General features: G+C 44.4%; 1 protein-coding gene across 1 annotated transcript in view; it reads left to right on the forward strand.

The window, feature by feature from the left end:
* si:dkey-89b17.4 (zinc finger protein 646) overlaps positions 1–20319 on the forward strand; it is a 30029-nt gene extending 9710 nt beyond the window's left edge. The window contains exons 2-5 of the mRNA XM_056402358.1: positions 169–2964; positions 3588–4697; positions 5883–6745; positions 15334–20319. Coding sequence (XP_056258333.1) covers positions 389–2964; positions 3588–4697; positions 5883–6745; positions 15334–15758 — 4974 coding nt within the window. The 5' untranslated portion in view covers positions 169–388 and the 3' untranslated portion in view covers positions 15759–20319. The remainder of the gene's footprint in view (positions 1–168; positions 2965–3587; positions 4698–5882; positions 6746–15333) is intronic.
* Positions 20320–20596: the final 277 nt, after the last annotated feature.

Raw genomic sequence — 20596 nt, forward strand, 5'->3', positions numbered from 1 at the left:
TGCTTGTTTATAACAGTCAAAAATACAAATAGATATTATTTATCGATACCTGAGACAAAAAAACATTTCGGAGGCTGTCACCAGAGAATGACTGATTTGATAAATGACGTAAAAGGTCAGTTGCTCTTTAAGTAACCAGCTTCTTTTTTCTTCTTCTTGTCTCCACAGTGATACCTCATTGGCTGGTGTGACCCCCTCCGGCCCGCCACCTCCCAGGGTGGGCCCCGATTGTCTGTACCAGCACCAGCTCTTGGGGAGAAAATGGCCACCACCTCTGCCCTCATCTGAAGAGCTAAGACCCGCTGTTTCCTCCCCCACCTCCCTAATATCACTGTTCATTGCTGTGTTGTGAACCGTGATTTTCTCCAACCGATCGCTTTAGAGTACTATGGCAATGCATGATATGAGTCGTGCCAAGGGTTTCCCCTGTAAAGAGTGTGATATGGTTTGCCCGAGTACTCCAAGTCTTCTAGAGCATATGAAAGCACATTATCAGCAAGAAGAAACCGGACGTTTTGAGTGTGAACAGTGTGGCCGAATTTACAAGCACGCAGCTAGTCTAGCTAATCATAAAAAGTCTCACGAAGTGGGTTCGTTCCAGTGTCCTGTTTGTACCCGTACCCTGCCCAACGCTGTTGCTTTGAAGAACCACCTACGTATCCATACACTATCCCCCAGTAGTGCACACACAGAAGAAGAGAGCGAAGAAGTACCTGAAGAGGCAGGCCACGACGAGAGAGACTACGGTCTCGCCCAGGACCTCTCGGACGGGTTTGGGCGCTCCCATTTGAATAATAGTGGTATGGGACATAGTGTCCTACAAAGCCACGAGACAGACGACCACGGAAAAAAAGGCTCCCCTGAATCTGACGACGCTTGGGACAGACCCTTCAAGTGTGATCAGTGTGACAGAACGTACCGGCATCACGGTAGTCTGGTGAACCACAAGAAGTGTCACCAACAAGGAACTTTTAAGTGCTCTGTGTGTTTCAAGCAATTTAGCAACCTGGCTGCCCTAAACAGCCACGAGAGAACTCACTCGAAGTTCAAGACCCCTGGGGCATCCATGGTGAGCAGCAGCAGCAGCAGCCTCCACGCCACGGAGCGCAGCAGCGGCACTCAGTCATCCCAGAGTGACGACACAGCCTCGTGTTTCTGCCACCTGTGCCAGATAGCGCTGCCGAATAAGGCCGACTTCCAGGAGCACATCCTGCTGCACAACACGGCCTCGCCCTCCCTCGGCTTGCCACGCAGTTTCCCAGGCATCATGCCTCACAATCTGAGTGCAGTTCGATCCCCAGCATACACCCCAGCCCTGGGGGACCCTCTGCCCCTGCCACCCCTGCCCAGTGAGAAGAGAGGTCCCTATGATCCCATAATGGGCCCTCCAGTCAACAATCCCATCTACACATGCGCATACTGTGGCGCAGGACACCCAGATCTGGAGACCTTAAAAGTCCACTATCTGACCCATGATCCCCACCCTGCTTCCCATGGCCAGGACAGCTCCATCCTTAATTCAGACACCCTAAGTTCTGGATCGCAGGGCTCAGTGTCTTCTCCCGCTGGAGGCCGTGTGCCCCAGGCCAATTCTCCAGATGATGGAGAGCGGCGCTTCAAGTGTGGAGAGTGTGGGAAAAGCTACAGGCATGCGGGAAGTTTGGTCAACCACAAACGCTGCCATCAGACAGGCCACTACCAGTGCACCATCTGCTGTAAGCAATACCCTCACCTGGCAGCGCTACACAGCCACCTACGAAGCCACAAGGGGCGTCCCTCCAACCAGCCTATTAATAATGACAGCAATGACTGGCTATCTCCAGAGCCGTTAACTCTGGACTCCCAGCAGAGCTACGTCCAGGAAGGCAGTGGTGCCACCACTCCAATTTCGCTGCCAGGGAATCTTGGTGATGCTGCCCACTTTGTACCAGATGGCGGCCACAGCAGTGGGTTGGACTCTCTTGAATTCCATGATCGCTTTGATGGCAGCTCACTTTCCCAGAGCAACTCTGCTCACCGCCAGGCCGATAGACATGTGTGTGCCGACTGTGGTGAGATGTATGGAGATGTATCTGGCATCAAGTCACACATGTGTCCCCGCCATGGCCAACAGCAGCAGCCACAACAGCAGCAGAGCAACATGTCCAATGGTTTTATGGGGAACATGAATTACCACAGCTCCAGTGGAACCTCACTGCCTGCTGGAAGCTCCAGCAGTCTGAAAGAAAGCGGTGGCCAACGACAGTACTCCCAGAGCGGAGGCAAGAGAATGGGGAGCAACGACAAAGATGATGAGGATGATGGAGAAGTGTATCAATGCTCGGTGTGCGGTAACCACTACGCCAGCCTCAGAGCTCTCAGGAGCCACCTGCGTAGCCATGCCAATAACCCAACAGGACCAGGACCTTCCAACCTGGAGCAGGATTGGAGAATGATCTGCTCCACTTGTGGTCAGAGCTTCTCCAGGAAGCAGGACCTTCTGAATCATCAGCTAGTCCACGGCCCCCAAAGGCCAGACGGCCAGCAACAGGGCATTGGAGGTAGCTCTGCAAATGGTAACGACAAGATGGACGGACGCAATCACATTTGTGTTGACTGTGGCATGTTCTTTGCTGACCGTCACCACCTCATCACCCATCTGTGCCCCGGTAAGAATCGGGCCAGCTCACTGAGCAAGCAGGGCCTGAATGGAGCCAAAGGCATGTCTGGAGGAGATGGCGTCGGTGGTGGGGTCGCTGGAGGGAGCCGTGATGTCGGTGGCGATGGACGTAGGCCTATGGTTGACCAAAGTGACAAGCCCCACAAGTGCGACCAGTGTGGACGAGGATACAGACACCCCTGCTCACTCCTTAACCATAAGAAGTCCCATAAGACTGGTGTTTTCCGCTGCTTGGTGTGCCAGAAACGCTACTACAACCTGCTGGCTCTCAAGAATCACCAAAGGACCCACTTTGACCTGAAGAGGTAGGTCCCTGATTCTGTCCGTTTTTTAAATTTTATTTGGGCAGGTGTCTTACAGCTTAATGTAATTCTACAGTCTACACACATTTAAAGGGATGGTAGGAATAATTTCCGAGTTAGGCATTAGGGTGCTGTGTTGCTCCTAATCCAATCTACTTACATTTTAGCTGTGATTCCTACTTAATTCAAATTTGTGGACAGTTATAAAGCTTCAGGATCACTTTGCGTTTAGCTCAGTTGGTAAAGTTAACATTATAAGATGAGTTTTGAGGTTTTCATAATTGTATCTGCATTGAGTGAACTTCATTGCAATCAATGCTCCAAATTTCTAATTGTTGGTATGTGCTTCTGAACCCAATGTGGACGCTGGTGGTTTATGAGATTTAGCACCATGTTTTTGTTGAAGATTGTTTGCAGGTTAGACGTTCTGATTTTCAACAGCAGTTAGTCAGTGTGTCACCAAACTGTTGGACTTAAGTTGAACAAAAGAATATCAGGAAATTTACATATGGGCAGTAGTGCGTAAAATAATTGCCTCAACAAAGGGTCATGTTTAAGAGTATTAGTTTCATGTATTTACATAGACTCTGTTGTGTTTTCTTCATCTCTGTCCATCCCTGCTGCAGGCACAAGTGTGAAGAATGTGGCAAGGCCTTCAAGATCCAAAAGCAACTGATCAACCACCTCCGCCTCCACGAGGAACATCGGGCTAAAGGTCTTGTTCGAACTGGCCCCAACGGTTCCCGCTTCCAGCAGCCTGGCCCATCTCAAATGCAGACTATGAGAGGAGAGTCATCAAAGGGCCAGGTAATGGGTGTCAAATACAGCCATCAAGGGTTCAAAAAACCCTACTCCTCAGCAGGAACCTCCAGGCCTCAGAAGTTTGACCCAGCTGAGAGTGGACGGCGGCCTTTTGCCTGTGAAGAATGTGGAAAGACATACCGTCATGCAGGCAGCCTAGCCAATCACAAGAACCTTCACAAAATTGGGGAGTACCATTGCAATGTTTGCAACTCTACATACCCTAACAGGCTGGCAATGAAAAACCACCTACGTCTCCACTTCGCCCAGAAGAAGCACAACTGCCAAGAGTGTGGCAAGGGCTTCCGCACTCAGAGGCAGCTAGCTACCCACACTACAGCCGGGCTGTGCAAAGGCCCACAGGGCCCTGGGGCCCAGATGGATTTTGAGTGCGATGGCTGCTGCGAAGGCTTTGCCACGGCCGATGAGCTTGCAGCCCATGACTGCCCGGCCCAGCACCTGCCCTCGTCCTCCTCCACCAACAGCTCCACCAACATCAGCATGGAGAGAAGCTCTGTGGACCTGGACTCTGACGAGAGACCCTATGCCTGCGACCTCTGCAGTTGCGCCTACAAACATGCAAGTTCCTTGCTGAACCATAAGCACACCCACAAGACGGGCAACTTCCGGTGCAACTTCTGCGACAAGCCCTACACCAACTACATGGCGCTACGCAACCACATGCGCATCCACACGCAGCGGAAGAAGCACATCTGCCACACGTGTGGGAAAGCCTTCCGACTGGCCAGGTTCCTTCGCAACCACCAGAAGGTCCATGAGGAGGGTGCTACCCCCTTTGGCTGCCCCACCTGTGGGAAGAGTTTCCAGGGGAGATCCGGTCTGGCTAGGCATCGCTGCGGGGACAACCAGGTAGGCATGGAAGTCAGGAGGAAGGCCACTGCACCCACGGGAGAGGGCGAAGAGTGTCGGTACACGTGAGTTCTCGTCAGTTGTTTGTGATTCTTCGAAGTTGAAAGAAAAATAGTGAAGATAAATTTAGGTCTCTACATGTCTATTACAGGTATATGATCTCCAATCCGGCTTCCTTGGGACCATACGCGTGCCGGAATTCGGATTTTTCTGAAGTTTGGACAAATTGAATTAGTGGAGAGACCAGATAAGTCAACCCCGTTTGCTTTCAGTTAGCATATATCACACACTTTAGTTTTTTTAGGCTACCTACAGTCAAACATTTCATGTTTAGATGTACTGTTTTTAATGCTTTTTCTCAGCACACTTTGTCACAGATTTGATTTAAGTAGCATATTTTGTGTAGCACATTAGCAAAATTTAAAGTATTGATGTTGTGTGTTCCTTACTCTTGTTATGATTTTGATTGTAGTCTTTGATTTGTTTGTGTTTGCTTTCTTTAGGTAGTATCATGATACTGGCCAGTTATTAGACTAGAAACTGCAGTGATGTGATGGGGCTCTTAAATTTTTGATGTCTTGGCAAACTGAAACCACAGGGAAGATTAGGAAGTATTTGGAGCTAGCTGCACTGCACATGTCCAGAGGTCATTATTCGCATCAGTTAAAGGATTCTTCACTACAGCAACTACAGTCTGACATGGTAGAGGTTCTATGGGCATGTTGGATCGATTTTCATCATTCAGGATTTTGTAATCACCCAAAAGAAGGCTGTGACAGAAGGTCTTTGAAATAGTTTTCAGATGTGAAAGAAGCTGTCTGAAGCTTGTGTCCATTTGTGCAGTGCAGGGAGCCGCAGATACCTCCCAGTTCCCTACATGAATCCCAGTTGTTTGTCCATAGTTTCTCCCATGTCCCTCCCTTCCTCACCCACCCAGGAGTCCTCTCCCCTATGACCTGTCTAGCAGTCATAAGTTTAAATGGTACACCACTTTGTAGTAGTCTTGTTTAAAAGCTTTAAGCCGGATTTCAGATCATATACCTGTATGTGCAACATCTTAGATGATGAGTACTAATATTTTCAGTAATTCTAAAGAAAAAGTGGTAACCAGTAATTTGAGATTAACTTGGCTAGAACACTGAAAAGAACCTACCATCTTCAGTTACTAATCTCCCTTTTTCTTTCCTCCTGTCCCTCCTCCCATCCCCTCGTTCCTCCCCTCTTGTTTTTCCTTGTTTGTCTCTGCACAGATGTGATCAATGTGGCCGCTCCTACCGCCATGCCAGCTCCCTTCTCAACCACAAGAACACCCACACTGTCGGCATCTACCACTGCGCCGTGTGCCTCAAGACCTACTCCAACCTGCTTGCCCTGAAGAACCACCGCCGTATCCACTCTGAGACACGGCGACACCGCTGCCATGACTGTGGCAAGGCCTTCCGTGTTTCCTCTCAGCTCTACAACCACCGACGAGTCCACCAAAAGCAGCGGGAGCTGACCTGCCGGTCCTGCCAACGAGCCTTTCCTACGCAGGCCAGCTTCAGGCTCCACATGGAGATCACCCACGGCCAGGCACCGCAGCCCCGCCAGCCCAGACCCCAGCAGCCCCGGCCAGGGGGCTCCCAGGAGCTGGGCTGGGGGTCAGGTCTGGACCTCACTTTGATGCAAGAGCAAGGACTCAACCCCAGCAGCATGGCCAAAGCCCGCGGCCGTGGAGGCAACAGTGAGGTCATCAAGTCCCATGTCTGCGACCAGTGTGGCCGTTCTTACCGCCACGCCAGCTCCCTGCTCAACCACAAGAACAGCCACAAGACCGGGACCTACTTCTGCAACTCCTGCCAGAAGGAGTTCCCCAACCTCATGTCCCTCAAGAACCACCGGCGGATCCACACCGAGCCCAAGCGCTACCAGTGCCCTGACTGCGGCAAGTCCTTCCGGGTGTCCACACAACTCATCTGCCACCGCCGCATCCACACCAAGGAGAAGCCGTTCTCCTGCCAGCAGTGCGACAAGCGCTTCTCCTCCAAGTCCAACCTGAGGCACCACATGAAGGTGCACTGGAGCGGCTCGACGGCGCCCCCTCCCATGGCCATGGGTGCGCCCAACTTCCTGGGTATGCCCGGCGGCCCCTTCATATAAGCTATGGGATGAGGGAGGGGGGGTTGGGCAAGACAGGGGGAGGGGGGGAGGGGGGCCAGTCACATGCCAAGGTTTCTGGAGGTGCCAAAACGTAGCTCTTCGTCCTGCTCACCCTCCTCTTCCTCATTTTCCATGTGTGGCTGTAGTGTGTGTGAAGAACAGGGTGCGTGGCCTCAGTCCAGGTCCTGCATGACATGAACATACACTGACAGCAGGAGGACGCTGCACGCGCACACACACACACACACACACACACACACACACACACACACACACACAACACACACACACACACACACACACACACACACACACACACACACACACACACACAGAGGACTGAAAATGGAGGACGTGCACACACACTTTGTCGCTCACACATCTCCAACATGTTTCCTGACCTCTCCCGAGCCGAGGCTTCCCTCACGGACGACCCCACCAGGCTCTGGTTGTAGAACTGTGCCACACAGACTGACTGACAGGCTGACGGACAGGCAGACATGGACTGTAGACAGACGTGATGTAGTTTTTACTGCACGGACCTCACTACACCTGCCTTACTCCCTCCTGCATGTTGCCCTGTACAGCTGAGGTCCCTGAACCTCTCTCGCTCTGGGACATTGACGAGAGGTGGACCCAGCTGCAGAGACCGAGCTGAACCCAGACTGTTGGTTAAAGCCCAGCTCGTAAAGACTGATGAGTCCTGTGTTAGTGATGTGATGACAGACAGACTGTCGCCACTGTGAGGGTCCGCATGAAGGCGTGAGGAAGTCTGATGCTTGTTTTCCTGTAATGAGCCATCTTGTCCATTTCAATCCCAGGAGCTGATTGGTCCGTTGTTGCAGTTGTTTCTGTTTCTGATGATGTTTATAGGGAGTTTTGTGGTGATGAAATATTCTCTCGTGGCCTTTGTCACAATGTTTTTAAACCATATTCAGACCCGGGCAGTCGAAACAAAGTCAGACCGGTTTTTATCGAAGTGGCCGACGTGTCGGTGCAGGAGGTGGAGCCTCGCTTTGTTTTTCCTTCTTTGTACCTTAACGGTTTGACAGGTGACAGTAATGACTTGTGGGAACTTTTACAGCTGAAGACGGGATGCTTCAGTCTCTGAGGGTTAAATGTGTGTGTTTTTGTGTGTGTGTGTGTGTGTGTGTGTGTGTGTGTGTGTGTGTGTGTGTGTGTGTGTGTGTGTGTGAAGATCCTTCTCACATACGGATTCAACAACGTCAGCAGGAACTTCCTCACCCAGCTTCCAGAGCAACGTTCTCCTGCTTCAAGTCTCATCATGGTTCTCTTAAAGAGAACATGACGCCGTCGACGGAGACCATCAGGTTCTCTTGGAGTTTGAATTTGGTAGAAGAGCTCAGTGATTTCACTTGGAGTTTATTCAAAAGTCAAAAACACAGATTAATTTTCTAAAGATAAACGAGAAACAAAAACATTTTCGAGGTCGTCACCTCGTTATTGTGGTTTGATCAATAACATAGAAGCTCAGGTCCTTGAACCTTCCTCGCTCTGGAACACTCTGACTTTTGTCTCGTGGAGGTTCAGTGTGAAGGTTTGTGCTGATCGATCTGTGATCTTCCCGCTGATATCAACTAAACAAGTAAATGTAAAAGAACGACACTTATAGAAAATAAAAGGTGGAACCTGCTCCTCACTTTACGCTCACGAGACGTGGAGAGCGCCGGTCGAGACGTCGCCGAGCGTCTGAGTCTCTGCGCGGCTCCGGCTTGTTTCAGTGACCTCGTCAGCGTTTGAGTCCGTATGTGTGAACGAGCTGGGAACCTGTGTGACATCACATTTGTGGGCTTGGCCTCTCGATCCGTCTCTAACCTGTTACTGTAGGACCGTGTTGAGCAGCTGAACGAGGCTCAAAAAACAAAGAAGGTGTAAATTGTTAGGCCTGAGTTTTGTTTGATCCTGTATTGTACTCGTACTCTGACTGTGTTCTCGACAGTACCTCTTTTATAAGAAGGAAAAAAGACGACAGATCATTGTAGTAATGCATTTATTTATATTATTATGATTATTAACACTCGTAATGGACGGCACTAGTCTTTAGGATGTGTGAGTTTAGAGCTTTGTTGATGTAAAACACCCACCTGACTCCCCCCTCCTCCTCTCTCTACCCACAATCCCCCGTTCTGTGGAGGTGATGGACCCGTTAATGGACACTGGGCTCCACTGAGACTCTACTCTGAGACTCTACTCTGTTCTAATGTGTGAAGATTTGAGGAACTGGAACTACACGATGGAAAGTGTTTTTTTTTATTTTGTCTTTTACCAAGTGATGTTGTGACGGTCTTTCTCAGTCCAGCCTTCCCATCATCCCTCTCTTCCATATTTATCTCTTTGCTGAGTTTGACTGACCCTGTCCCCTCCCCCCACCCCCTCCCTCCATCCCTCCTTCCTGTTTCACAAAAATCAAACTCACATTGAAAAGGGACGACTCGGTGATCCTCTTTATTTGGAGCGCATTCAGTCCTCATCATTCGAACCTTTTTTATGTTACACTTTTATGGTAACCTCTTGTATTTATTGGTGTTATTATTTTTTTTTCCTTTTTATTTAATTGCGTTTTTTGACTATTGGAAGCCTCTGTGTGTGTTTAAAAAAAAAAAAAAAAAAAAAAAAAAAACACAGTTTGTCAGCGTTTTTCAGGAGCACTGGTGCTAGTTTTAAAAAAGAAAAAAGATAAAAAGTCAAAGCCGTGCAGTGACCGTCAAGTGCTGTAGGAGTCCATGTGATCTTGATCTAGAACACAGAAATAATAACTGTATATTCTCTATTTTTATTTTTGCATTTTCTTCCCTCACCATGTTTGATTTCTTTCTGAGTGGACACTTTCCCGCCTGCATTTCAAGTAGTTTTTAGAGAGAAGAAGAAAAAGATTGGTTTGGAACGACTATAACCCCTTTTTGTTTTGAGTTCTAACTTTTTGTTTCCATGCATATATATGTAATGCTTACTATACACTTTTATAAACTATGTTTTGATAATTCATTTCTTAACAGAAAAACTTGTCCATATACTATAACCCTTACTGCTGAGTACTGAAAATAAATAGCTGAAAAAAAACCCACAGCTGAGCTCAGTGTTTTCAATCCGTTCTCCTTCAACAGCTTCAGCACAGTGTTCTCAGGTTCCTCTCTCAGTGCTCACTTTATTAGGTACACCTGTACGGTTTAGTGCAGTCTACCTTTAACAAACCTCTGCTGTTCAGATGCTTCAGTCTGTGGTTCGGCTGAGATGAAGAGTTCAAGTCAAATCGTCTCTAACGTCTCAGATTTTATGTTTTTTATCAGCTAAAATTTAATCTCTGGGTTTTTGTGTCTCCTTGGATTTTTTTTATTTAAGTTTTTACTATTTTCTTACATTTTCTCATTAAGAGTCACAATTATTATAATTATTATACTTTTTATACACAGAGCACTTTGTTTGAAGACGTTACTGATGCAGCCAAACTGTTGAATGATCAATGAAGAGCGGCTCAGAGCCTCCTCTCTTCTGATTGGCTGAGAGGCTCCGAGGTTCCTCAGTTCTGACCTCCAGAGAGAAGCCTGAGAGACGAGATGGTTTTTATATCTTCTTATGGATCAACACTTCAAATAAAACACAGAAGAAGAAGAAACATGGAGCTTTAAACATCAACTAAATGAGGAAAACCAAACCGGGACCAGGACTCAGACCTACAGCTGGACCGCAGAGGCGGGACAGTGGGTTTAGTCCTCCAGGTCTCAGTCAGTCGTGATCACACTGACAGCTCCTCACGTGAAAACCATTGATCTCAGATCAGGAAAAGCTGCTGGTCTCAGATCAGAATCTAGTTTGTGCTGTAGGTAAGTTTGTGACAGTTCAGGTAAATTCAGGAGGTTGATGTGTCACTGATGTCGGTCTCAGAAAGTTTTCAGACTCGGAACGGAAACTGAAATCTCTCATTTACTAAAGTCTTCAGACCTTTAATCCAGTTCTTTGACGACCCCCCACTTCCAGCTTCAGTCTTGGTTCCTACAAGCTCAGAACCTGGATCTGATCAGATCCTCTCAGACTCCATCAGACTGGATGTGAACTGTCTTCTTCAGGTCTCTCCACAGATGGTCTCTGGGGTTCAGGTTCTTTGTCTGGGACTCAGAGACGGGTCCTGAAGAATGTCCAGTGTCGTCTTGGCTGTTTGCTTCTGGACTCTGGATCGGGTTTCTCTCTGTGTTTGACGTCATTCATCCTTCATCAGTTCTGACCAGTCTCCCTGACCTTGTCTGGTCTGAGTTCAGCTGGTCTCAGCTCTAAACCTGCGCTGTAACAGTTACATGTTACAGAGCAGTTTCCATGGTAACAGCACTAGCAGAAAACTGAAACTGAGAAAACGTTTTACCTAACGTAATTCATTAAAACTTTTTGACATAAACTAAATTTACTACATTTATTTAGAACCAATTAAAACTGATCAATTATTGGAAAATGATCAGCAAGGAAATGGTTAATAGGCTAAAATATTGTTATGCTTCTAATACAATTATTTCATTTTTATAAGATATTCTGCAGCTTTTTAGATTTAATTTAATGTCATTTAATATAATTCAATTTAACAATTTCTTAGTGCTAATTGTTTAAAAAGACTTTGTGATCTGCAGTTACACCGATGTTCCACATGATGGTGTTTTAAAAGATGGTTCTCAGAGGCCTTTGAGTGACGTTTCGGCAACTTGTGGTAATAAATAAAATCAGGTTTCACGGTAATAAAATAGATCTAGTTTTTCTCCACCAGAACTGTATGGAGATCCAATTTAAAAACACCAGTTTTTCCAGATTTTATTTGTGGCAACATCAGGATCTCAGGAGGTTTGGGTGAACAGGACTCCTGAGCTCAGTGCTGTAGCCCTCACTCTGCAGAAGACTATGACCATGTGCTCAACAGGGGCGGAGCCAGACATTGTAAACATTCGGAGCCCAAACTTGCCGAAAATGAAGCCACCATGTTTTGCATCAACACTCAGCTGGTTGTCGGCAAACTGTGGATGGCAGGTCCATCACAGACTGTAAATAAAGATGGCCGTCACCTCTGTGATGTCACCAACAGGTTTCTGAAGCTCAGAGTGAGCTGCACAGCTGTTGCCATCTTGGCAGTGTCTGACTCCGCCCCCTAACTCCCATCTTATCCAAAAATGGTCAAAGAGGAGGGGCGTGTCAGTTATAAATTTATGACAAACATACACTCACCCACCTGTCATTCAAAGAGGCCACGCCCTCAATCCTCCGTAACTTTAGTCCTTAATAAAATATAAACAGGTGAGTTATATAAACAGGTGTCATGAAGGAGGAAATTAGCTCTAGAGACCAAAACAGTTTTTGTACCAGGCTGTAAACATGTTTATTTCTGCTGTAAAGTTGGACAGTTTAACATGGGAGTCTATGGGGACTGACTCACTGTTGGAGCCAGACTCTAGTGGTCGTTAGAGGAACTGCAGGTTTATGTTTGTTCAACACGTCGTCGTCTCATGTGGAATTGAAGTGAATTTATAAGCTCAAAACATAAACAAGCTCCATTTGCTCTAAATATTATTTTTATTTTGTTTTATCCAGGATGTTTAGACAATAATCTGCAAACAGAAAAGTTCAGTCTGTTGAACGTTCATCGTTCTTTAGATGATGAAGTTTGTTCGTTGTTTGTCGAGTTCAGGGAAAGTGGTGAATCGTTGTTTTGGGTTTAACGGGAAGTGACTGTGTCATTAGCAGGAAACAGCTGATAAAAAGTTATTAAAGTATTATTCAGCTGTTCAGTTTCCTTCTAGCTCAGTAGCAGATGTTGGTCCTGGACCTGGTTCCAGACTGTTTAATGCGTCTGTATCTCTTGAAATCAAGGACCAAAACTGGACCAGGTCCTGGTTTTCCATCTCACAACTGTACTTGACTAGAAAACATCCCCTGACACATGAAAAACAGCGTCTGACCCTTTATGAAACCTGAGGTGGAAATAAAACCCTCAGTCAAGCAGCTCAGATCCTTGAACAGACCTGGTCTCAGGAGAACCAGAGGTTAATCTGTGTGAAGTTACGCGCTCATTAACGCTCACTCAGTAACCAGCTGATGTCTGTTTTATTGTGAAAAGGAACAGGAAACCCCTCAGACCTCCTGAGACACCGAATGCTTTAACAGACTCCTCCTAGTGAATTCCTCAGATCCACATCGTACAGTTTATGTTCAGTCTCATCTTAAGATGTTTGATATATTACGAAGCTTTTGAGTTTCCGTTGGAGAAACTTCCGTGGTAGTGCGATGAATTTTAATGTTCAGCGATGAAACAGGAAGTTGTTACAACTCCAGCACACGTTTCCACCCTGCCAGAACTTTATATGTTGAATAAGAGCCTAAACACGTCCACATGATGATATTCAGTTATAATCACAGCGCCCCCCTGTGGCGACAGGAAACGTCATGTTTTACACTTTGATGTGCTCCTTGTAGCAGGTTGACCACGCCCACCTCAAACTGGCTCAGAAAATGCTTCAGACTTTGATGATGCTTCAGTGTGAAAACTGAGTTTTCGTCGAACGGCGTGTTTCAATGTTTCGCCATAAAATAGGAAGTTGTTATAACTATAACACACATCGTCCGGTCTGCTCCAAACCTCACGTTTGATGACTGTCCCACACTGAGGACATCTGCATGCTAATAAGAGGTCGTAGTTACAGCGCCACCTACTGAAAATAAGGAAGTAATCCTTGAATGACAATCTTCATTTGATTTACATGACGTTTTTTACACTTAATAACAGGAACATAATGTTGTATGTCGGTGGCGCCCTGAGGTTCGCGACAGGGCGAGGGTCCTCATAACGCTGCTTGTAGCTTTAATTTTAACATTATGACTTTATGTTTCTGTGCCTGTAATTTAGGATGTGGTTGTTATTAACACCTTTTCTTTTAATTACATAACATGAATCTTTAATTCCAACATGTTTTCTTGTGATTTAGAATCTTTATGTTTTCTGGATCTTTTGATGATGAAAGTGTGAAACAGATTTTGTGATTACTGATGATCATTTTCCTGTAATTACATTGTTAACGTAACTTAAACGTACAGATCTCTTTATTATGAAACTATGAGAAATATTCGTCATTATCATTTTATTTTTATTGAAAAGTTCCTTATAATTATCACAGTTTTTTTCAAGATCTGGTGAGAAGATCATTTTTATCTTAACTAAAATAATTAGGTTGATGTTATAATTGATCTAATTATGTGGTAATGATGATATAATATTCATATAATAATATTAATAATAATAATAATAATAAAAGCGTCGATTTTTAAAGCCCCTTTCAAGGTACTCAAAGCTGCTTTACAGAGAAAGAAACTCAAAGTAAATAAGTAAAACAAATAAATGAAAAGAGGACGAGACAAGCTGAGGACGTCGGTGATGGAGGAGACTGGAGGAGGTGAGGCAGCTAGAGGTCAGAGGTCAGAGGTCATGGTGAACAGGTGGGTTTTCAGCAGGTTTCAGTCCAGAGATCAGGTGTGACTCTGTTCCAGGAGGGTGGGGGCTGGTGTCGGGGGTGGAGGGCAGACCCGTGTCAGAGGTCTGTAAGTTCTGGGACGGGGTGTAGGGCTGGAGGAGGTCACACAGGTACTGGGGGGCGAGACCATGGAGGGATTTGTAGCTGAGGGAGAGGATTTTGTACTGGATGTGGGCTTTGACCGGGAGCAGTGAAGTCGGATGAGGGTGGGGGTGAAGTGCTGCAGCTGAGTTCTGGACATACTGGACTCCATACAGTGATCCAGACGGGCGGTGACGAAGGCGTGGATGAGGGTCTCTGCTACAGCGTCAGAGAGTGACGGCTGGAGTCGAGAGATGATCCTGAGGTGGAAGAAAGCGGATTTGTTGATGGACTTGATGCCTGGAAAGAGAGAGTGGAGTCCAGGATGACGCCCAGGTCACGGACTTCAGGGACGGGGAGATGGAGAAGCCGTCGATGTCCAGAAGTAGATGTTGATCTCCAACCGTCCGGAGCAGGGCCTTGGGATGATGATGATGATGATGATGATGATGATAATCGCTTTTATCTTACAGATCTGCTGATTATTCAGGTTTTTTTCTTGTATTTATCAAATACTTTTGTTTTTGTCTTAAACCCAGATTTTATAATTAATAATGTGGAGCTTGTGATTATAAATGATGTGTCCTGTAATTATTGACGACTCTTGTCATTTTGAGATGAGTCTCGAATCTTTTCTTGCAGTTTTATGATGCAGATCTTTTTGTTGTGACACATGAGCCTCGTCTGTTTTTGTCATTTCATTATCAGACTTTTATTGTAGTTTTGAGACTCTGGTCCTCCGCAGAGGTCTTGAGCTGTGTGGGAGGGGTTCAGGTGGTGGACCTGAGACATCATGTGGGACATTGGGTCTGAGTGGCCTGGACTTCAGAGATCTGCAGGTTTCAGGAGGAGCTGTGGATTTAGACTTCACTGTCATTAATGTGGATTCAAAGCAGCTCCTCAGGTCTTTGGGGTCCAGGGTCCCTGCTTGAACTAAAACCCTCCTGTCTCTTTCTCCTCTCAGATCTCAGTCCGGTGAGTTCGCCCAGCAGCTCCAGGAGCTTCGTCTGCAGCCAGTGTGGTCGTTCTTACCGCCACGCCAGCTCCCTGCTCAACCACAAGAACAGCCACAAGACCGGGACCTACTTCTGCAACTCCTGCCAGAAGGAGTTCCCCAACCTCATGTCCCTCAAGAACCACCGGCGGATCCACACCGAGCCCAAGCGCTACCAGTGCCCTGACTGCGGCAAGTCCTTCCGGGTGTCCACGGCGCTCGTCTGCCACCGCCGCATCCACACCAAGGAGAAGCCGTTCTCCTGCCAGCAGTGCGACAAGCGCTTCTCGTCCCGGTCCAACCTGAGGCACCACATGAAGGTGCACTGGAGAGGTCCGCCGCTGTCCAGAGGGACGTCTTCCGCCTTCCTCACCGTCTCCTCCAGACCCTTCTAGACCTCCTGAGCCGGTCTGGACCAGCAGCCCGGACCACGGCTACAGAGTGGTTCTGGTCTGTGGGGGTTCAGGGTTTGAGTCTTATCAGCAGCTGAAGACCTGGAATTTAACCACGAGTTCAAAGAAATTTATACATGAAACACTTTGAAAAACATCTGGATTTATGTGGTTTGAAGTTTTGTTGTAAAAAAGTCATTGGTGTCAATTCAAGAAAAAAAAGATTTTAATTTTTCTAACATGTTTTTAAAGATCATTTTCTTTTAAAACATTTAAAAACATTTTTCTATTTGTATTTTAAAAATAAATATATAATTACATCTTTTCACCGAGATCGTTCTGTTTCCGAAATGATTTGTCGGCCCACTTGCAATAACGTTACGGCCCAGCAGTGGGCCACAGTCCACAGGTTGAACCACTGCTTTACAGCACAAGTAAATTATTATTGTTTCATATGTAAAACATGAACATATTTCATAATTGGAAGAGACTGTTAGCAACATGTAGGAGTCTTAGTAAAATATCTATCTATCTATCTATCTATCTATCTATCGATCTATCACATACATTTAGACAGATGGTTTTCAAAGTCAAATATTTGAGATTATTCAAACTTCAGATTGAACAGAAGTTTTTAATAGTGATTAGTTTTTGGCTTTTCGCTGCTTCCATACGACTCAAACATGACGAACCTGTCCTCCCTTCAGACCACGTTCACCTGGAAACTACAGCTCTCTCCTCATGGACTCATGAACACGATGTTGCTGACGTTAGAGTCTTTGAGTTCAGCAGGTCACTTCCTGTGTTTTTATTAGCTGGTGCCAAATGAACCTGTTTGTATCCACTGACGTTCACTGGTTCCCTGGACGCTGACTCTGGGTCTGTCGGGATGTACTGGACTTCAGTCTCCTGAAACACAGCAAGCACAGGTGGATTATGGGTCTTGTATTCTTTCCATGGACGGCACACTGCTCAGACCTTCTTCCTCCACGTGGTCTTATAATCACGCCTCTCTTTGACTTTCAGCTCTGATCTCACACACGTGAAGTCGACAGGAAACTCAGACCGCGTCTTCTTCTGGGGTTTTGTATTTGTACAGGTGAGCGGGAAAACTGTGAGAGTGAGCTGCACCTTCCTCTGAAGGAGCGACCTGTGGAGGTGTAGAAACTTTTCCTTTCCGGATATGAAGGTGTGTCGACACCACAGAGGGACATTAATGGACGACTACAGTCGCAGGATGCCCGGGTCTTCATGGAGAGCTTTACGTTGACAGGATGTGGAGCCTGGCCTCCCTTCAGTATCAGTATCACGTTTCTGTTGCTCTTCAAGAAGCTCATTTCTGCCACTTGGAAAAAAACTTTTCTTTTTCTTCTTATGTTTTGATGTAATTTTAACACATTCAAGAAACATAATCTCTTTCTCTTTTTCATAATTCAGACTAAATCTAAAAGATGAGAACGTTCCTCAGAGGAACAAGATACTGAGTGAAAGACTTTATTGTTCTTATGATTTATTTTAATCACTTATGAAATACTGTCTTAGTTATGAAACTTAAGTTTTGTTAAAATAGAGAATGTTTTTAAACACTAACTGTAATAATTATGAGAAACTAAAGTATAAGACACTGAGTGATGCTGTCTAATAACTCTAATAAATATTCTCATAACTATTAGATACTTTTTCATAATTAAGATTAAATCTTAATTAAGATTAAATCTTAATTATGTGATAGTAAGTCAAAATATGACTTAGTAACTAAAAAAAAAAGAAACAAGGAAGTGGCAGGAAGTGGCTTTCATACTCACCTGCTCCACAAGATGGCCGCCCAGACTCCCCGCTGACGTCATGCGTCTCTTTGTTTCTCTCTCAGACTTCATGTTCGGGAGCCATTTTGTCTCTGGAGAAACTCAAACCAACAGACTTCAGGTTGATTTTACAGCAGCCTGCAGACCAGCAACATCCTCTTCTTCTTCTTCATCACTTTATATCTGTGTAATCACTGTTTCTGGGCACCTGTATTTTCTGACTCACGTATGTAGATAGTTTAAAGGGTCGTGGTACGAACTAAAGAGAAGTAGAATTTTAAAAAGTGATGATGTGATGATTGTGTATCCTCGACTTTCAGCTGGTCACAACCTGCAGCTGCTTTCACTTCCTGGACGAGCCACAGACATTTACTTTTATAAACTTTATTAACGTAGTAACATATTAATAACAAATTGGGGGGGGGGGGATTTCTCCTCTTTAAAGAATCGCAGCTTTGTGGATCAACCAAGAAGAGAAAAACAACTGCAGTCACTGTGACAGCCATTTTGTGTCCCTTCCTCAAGCCTATATTTCAACAGCTGCAACAAAACAAAGGAATTGGAAACATTTTCTCATATTTGTGACTTTATTTAATTCCATAATTCCATAATCTGTCTTGTAATTATGAGATTGATTTGTTGTAATTATGAAATCTCTCTCATTAATCATGGGATTCTGTAATTCTCACAATTATGAGAAAACGTTCTCAGGGTGAGAATATTAGTTTAATAATCATGAAATCTACATCTGGTGAGTGTGAAAAGATGCTTTCATAAGTATGAAAATGTTTTTTAATATTATAACTATTACAATCTTCTCATGAGATTCATATCTTGTAATTAAGAGAATGTTTTCTTGTAATTACTAGAAACATAGTTATGAGAAAATCAAAAACAAACAAAAACAATAACAATAATATTAGAATAAATAAAAATAATAATAATCTCAATCTATTAATAATAAATAATAATCTCATAAGCAAATGAGAATATTTTGTTGTAATGATGAGATCTTTTCTCATTATTGTGAGATCCAGAAACTAAATCTCTTATAATTATCAGAAAACTGTGAGACACATCTGTGAAAATGTTTTTTCATAATCATTTCAGATTTCTTACTTACAGAAATCCAGCTGTGAACATGAGAACGTTTGCTCGAGACTATGAGAATATTTTCTCATAATTATGTGAAACAGAAATTAAAGATCTGATAATTACAAGAAAAACTATATAATACAACATAATTATAGGGTCTTTACTTTTCTTGTCATTTAATTGTAACTTTCTGTGAGATCTGGAAAAAAAAATACAGATTTTTATGACAATGTTTTCTCATAATCTTCAGAACTATGAGAATGAAAAAAAAGGAATCATAATTATCAGAAAAAACTAAACTATCTCACAAAAATCTATTTAATTTCTTGTAATTATGGGAGTATGGCAAGAGATCTATATTATTAGTTTGAGAGACATTCTCATAGTTATGAGAATGAAAAAACTTGATCATATTAGTGATCAAAACTTTCTCGTGATTTTTTGAAGTGAAAGTTCCTGATGCAGTAACAAGTAAAAAGTTGTTTGCCTTCGTGCTGTTGCAGCTGTGACACAACACTCACCTGGACAAAAGGTGTTTTTCATCAGAAAAATGTAAATTTATCAGCATTATGTTGAACAAGCTTTATTTCAGCTGGGGATGCAAAATGGTGCAGTAGGAAGCAACTAGTAGAAACATAGCAGTAGACTGTTGGTGCTGTTTGGTTAGATGATGTATCGTCATTGTACCTCTGTATCATAACCTCTGTATGACCTTTTGTATACAAACTGTAGAATGCCTTTATTTCTATCTAAACAGACCCATGTTAACCAGATGTGAAGTTATCCAGGTTTGATGAAGCAGCTGTTGGTGAGAAATGGTTGGAAAATGTCACAAAATGGAAAAAGTCAGGATCCAACATCATAAAAAAGTAACACTTTGACATTTTCTTCTTAGTGATGTGTATGTTTTTGTTTCTGTGTATTTAACACGACTGAACATTCCCAGGATAATTCAAATAAGATACCGCAGATACTGTAGTTTATTTTGACTCAACCCACACACCCCAAATACTCAAATGTGGATTAAAATAGTCCCAAATGCTTTATATATTTCCTCTTGTTTGTTTGATAAAAGCTACAGTGAGCAGCTGATTTAGGGAATTAATACGTCTTTTTAATTAAACTATATATTTGTGAGGAGTTTTTAAAAGATTCATTTCATACAAACGTCTGAGAGGCTTGTGTTACACAGGTAGTAAAGGTCATACCATGTGCTCAGCTCACTGTTGATCCCAACAGTGCACACCTGAGTTCCCTCATGTCCTCATTCAGGTAAAAGTGTTCAGTCAGAACTCTGCAGGGTCCTAGTGCCCTGGAGCTGCCGCATGAACTACACAGTGTGACTTGACCTGGATGAGGTTTACACAGGTTGGTTTTAGTTTTAATTCTTTAAAGAGTAAAACTTTTCACTGACTGTATTTCCTCTGTGATTGTGGGGGGAACCACAAAGAACAGAGAGATATTTTCTTTGATTTTCTTCAGCTTGTATGATGATGACTCGATCACTGTTTGACAAAGACAAGAAGGAAAGCCTGTGATGTTCAGCTGCTGTGTGAAGGTTTGTGACGCTGCTATGAGGGTTTCTGTCTGTCTCTGCTCTCTGTGCTTCTCTCACTTTGTTCTGCGTCTGTGTTTTTATAAATAAATCCTGTTTCTACACCGTCTCCCGCTCTGAGTCGGCTCAGTTCATGGAGCGAATTAAAGGATGAGTCCACTGTATTTCACTGTCTGGTCTGACAGAGACTCTAAAAGGAAGTGAGAAGGCTCAAGAAAGTCAGCTGATCAATGAAACTCAGTTCTATATGACATATATACTAATCTTTACAGTATGTGGCATTTGATATTCAAGTGTCACTTCTGTAACTGTGGCTAACAAATATGCTCTGAGAAAAAAATCTGAAATCAAAACAGAATTTTATATTTTGGCAACACGTACACATG

This window comes from Seriola aureovittata, chromosome 17, assembly GCF_021018895.1.
Source record: "Seriola aureovittata isolate HTS-2021-v1 ecotype China chromosome 17, ASM2101889v1, whole genome shotgun sequence".
Lineage (NCBI taxonomy): Eukaryota > Metazoa > Chordata > Actinopteri > Carangiformes > Carangidae > Seriola > Seriola aureovittata.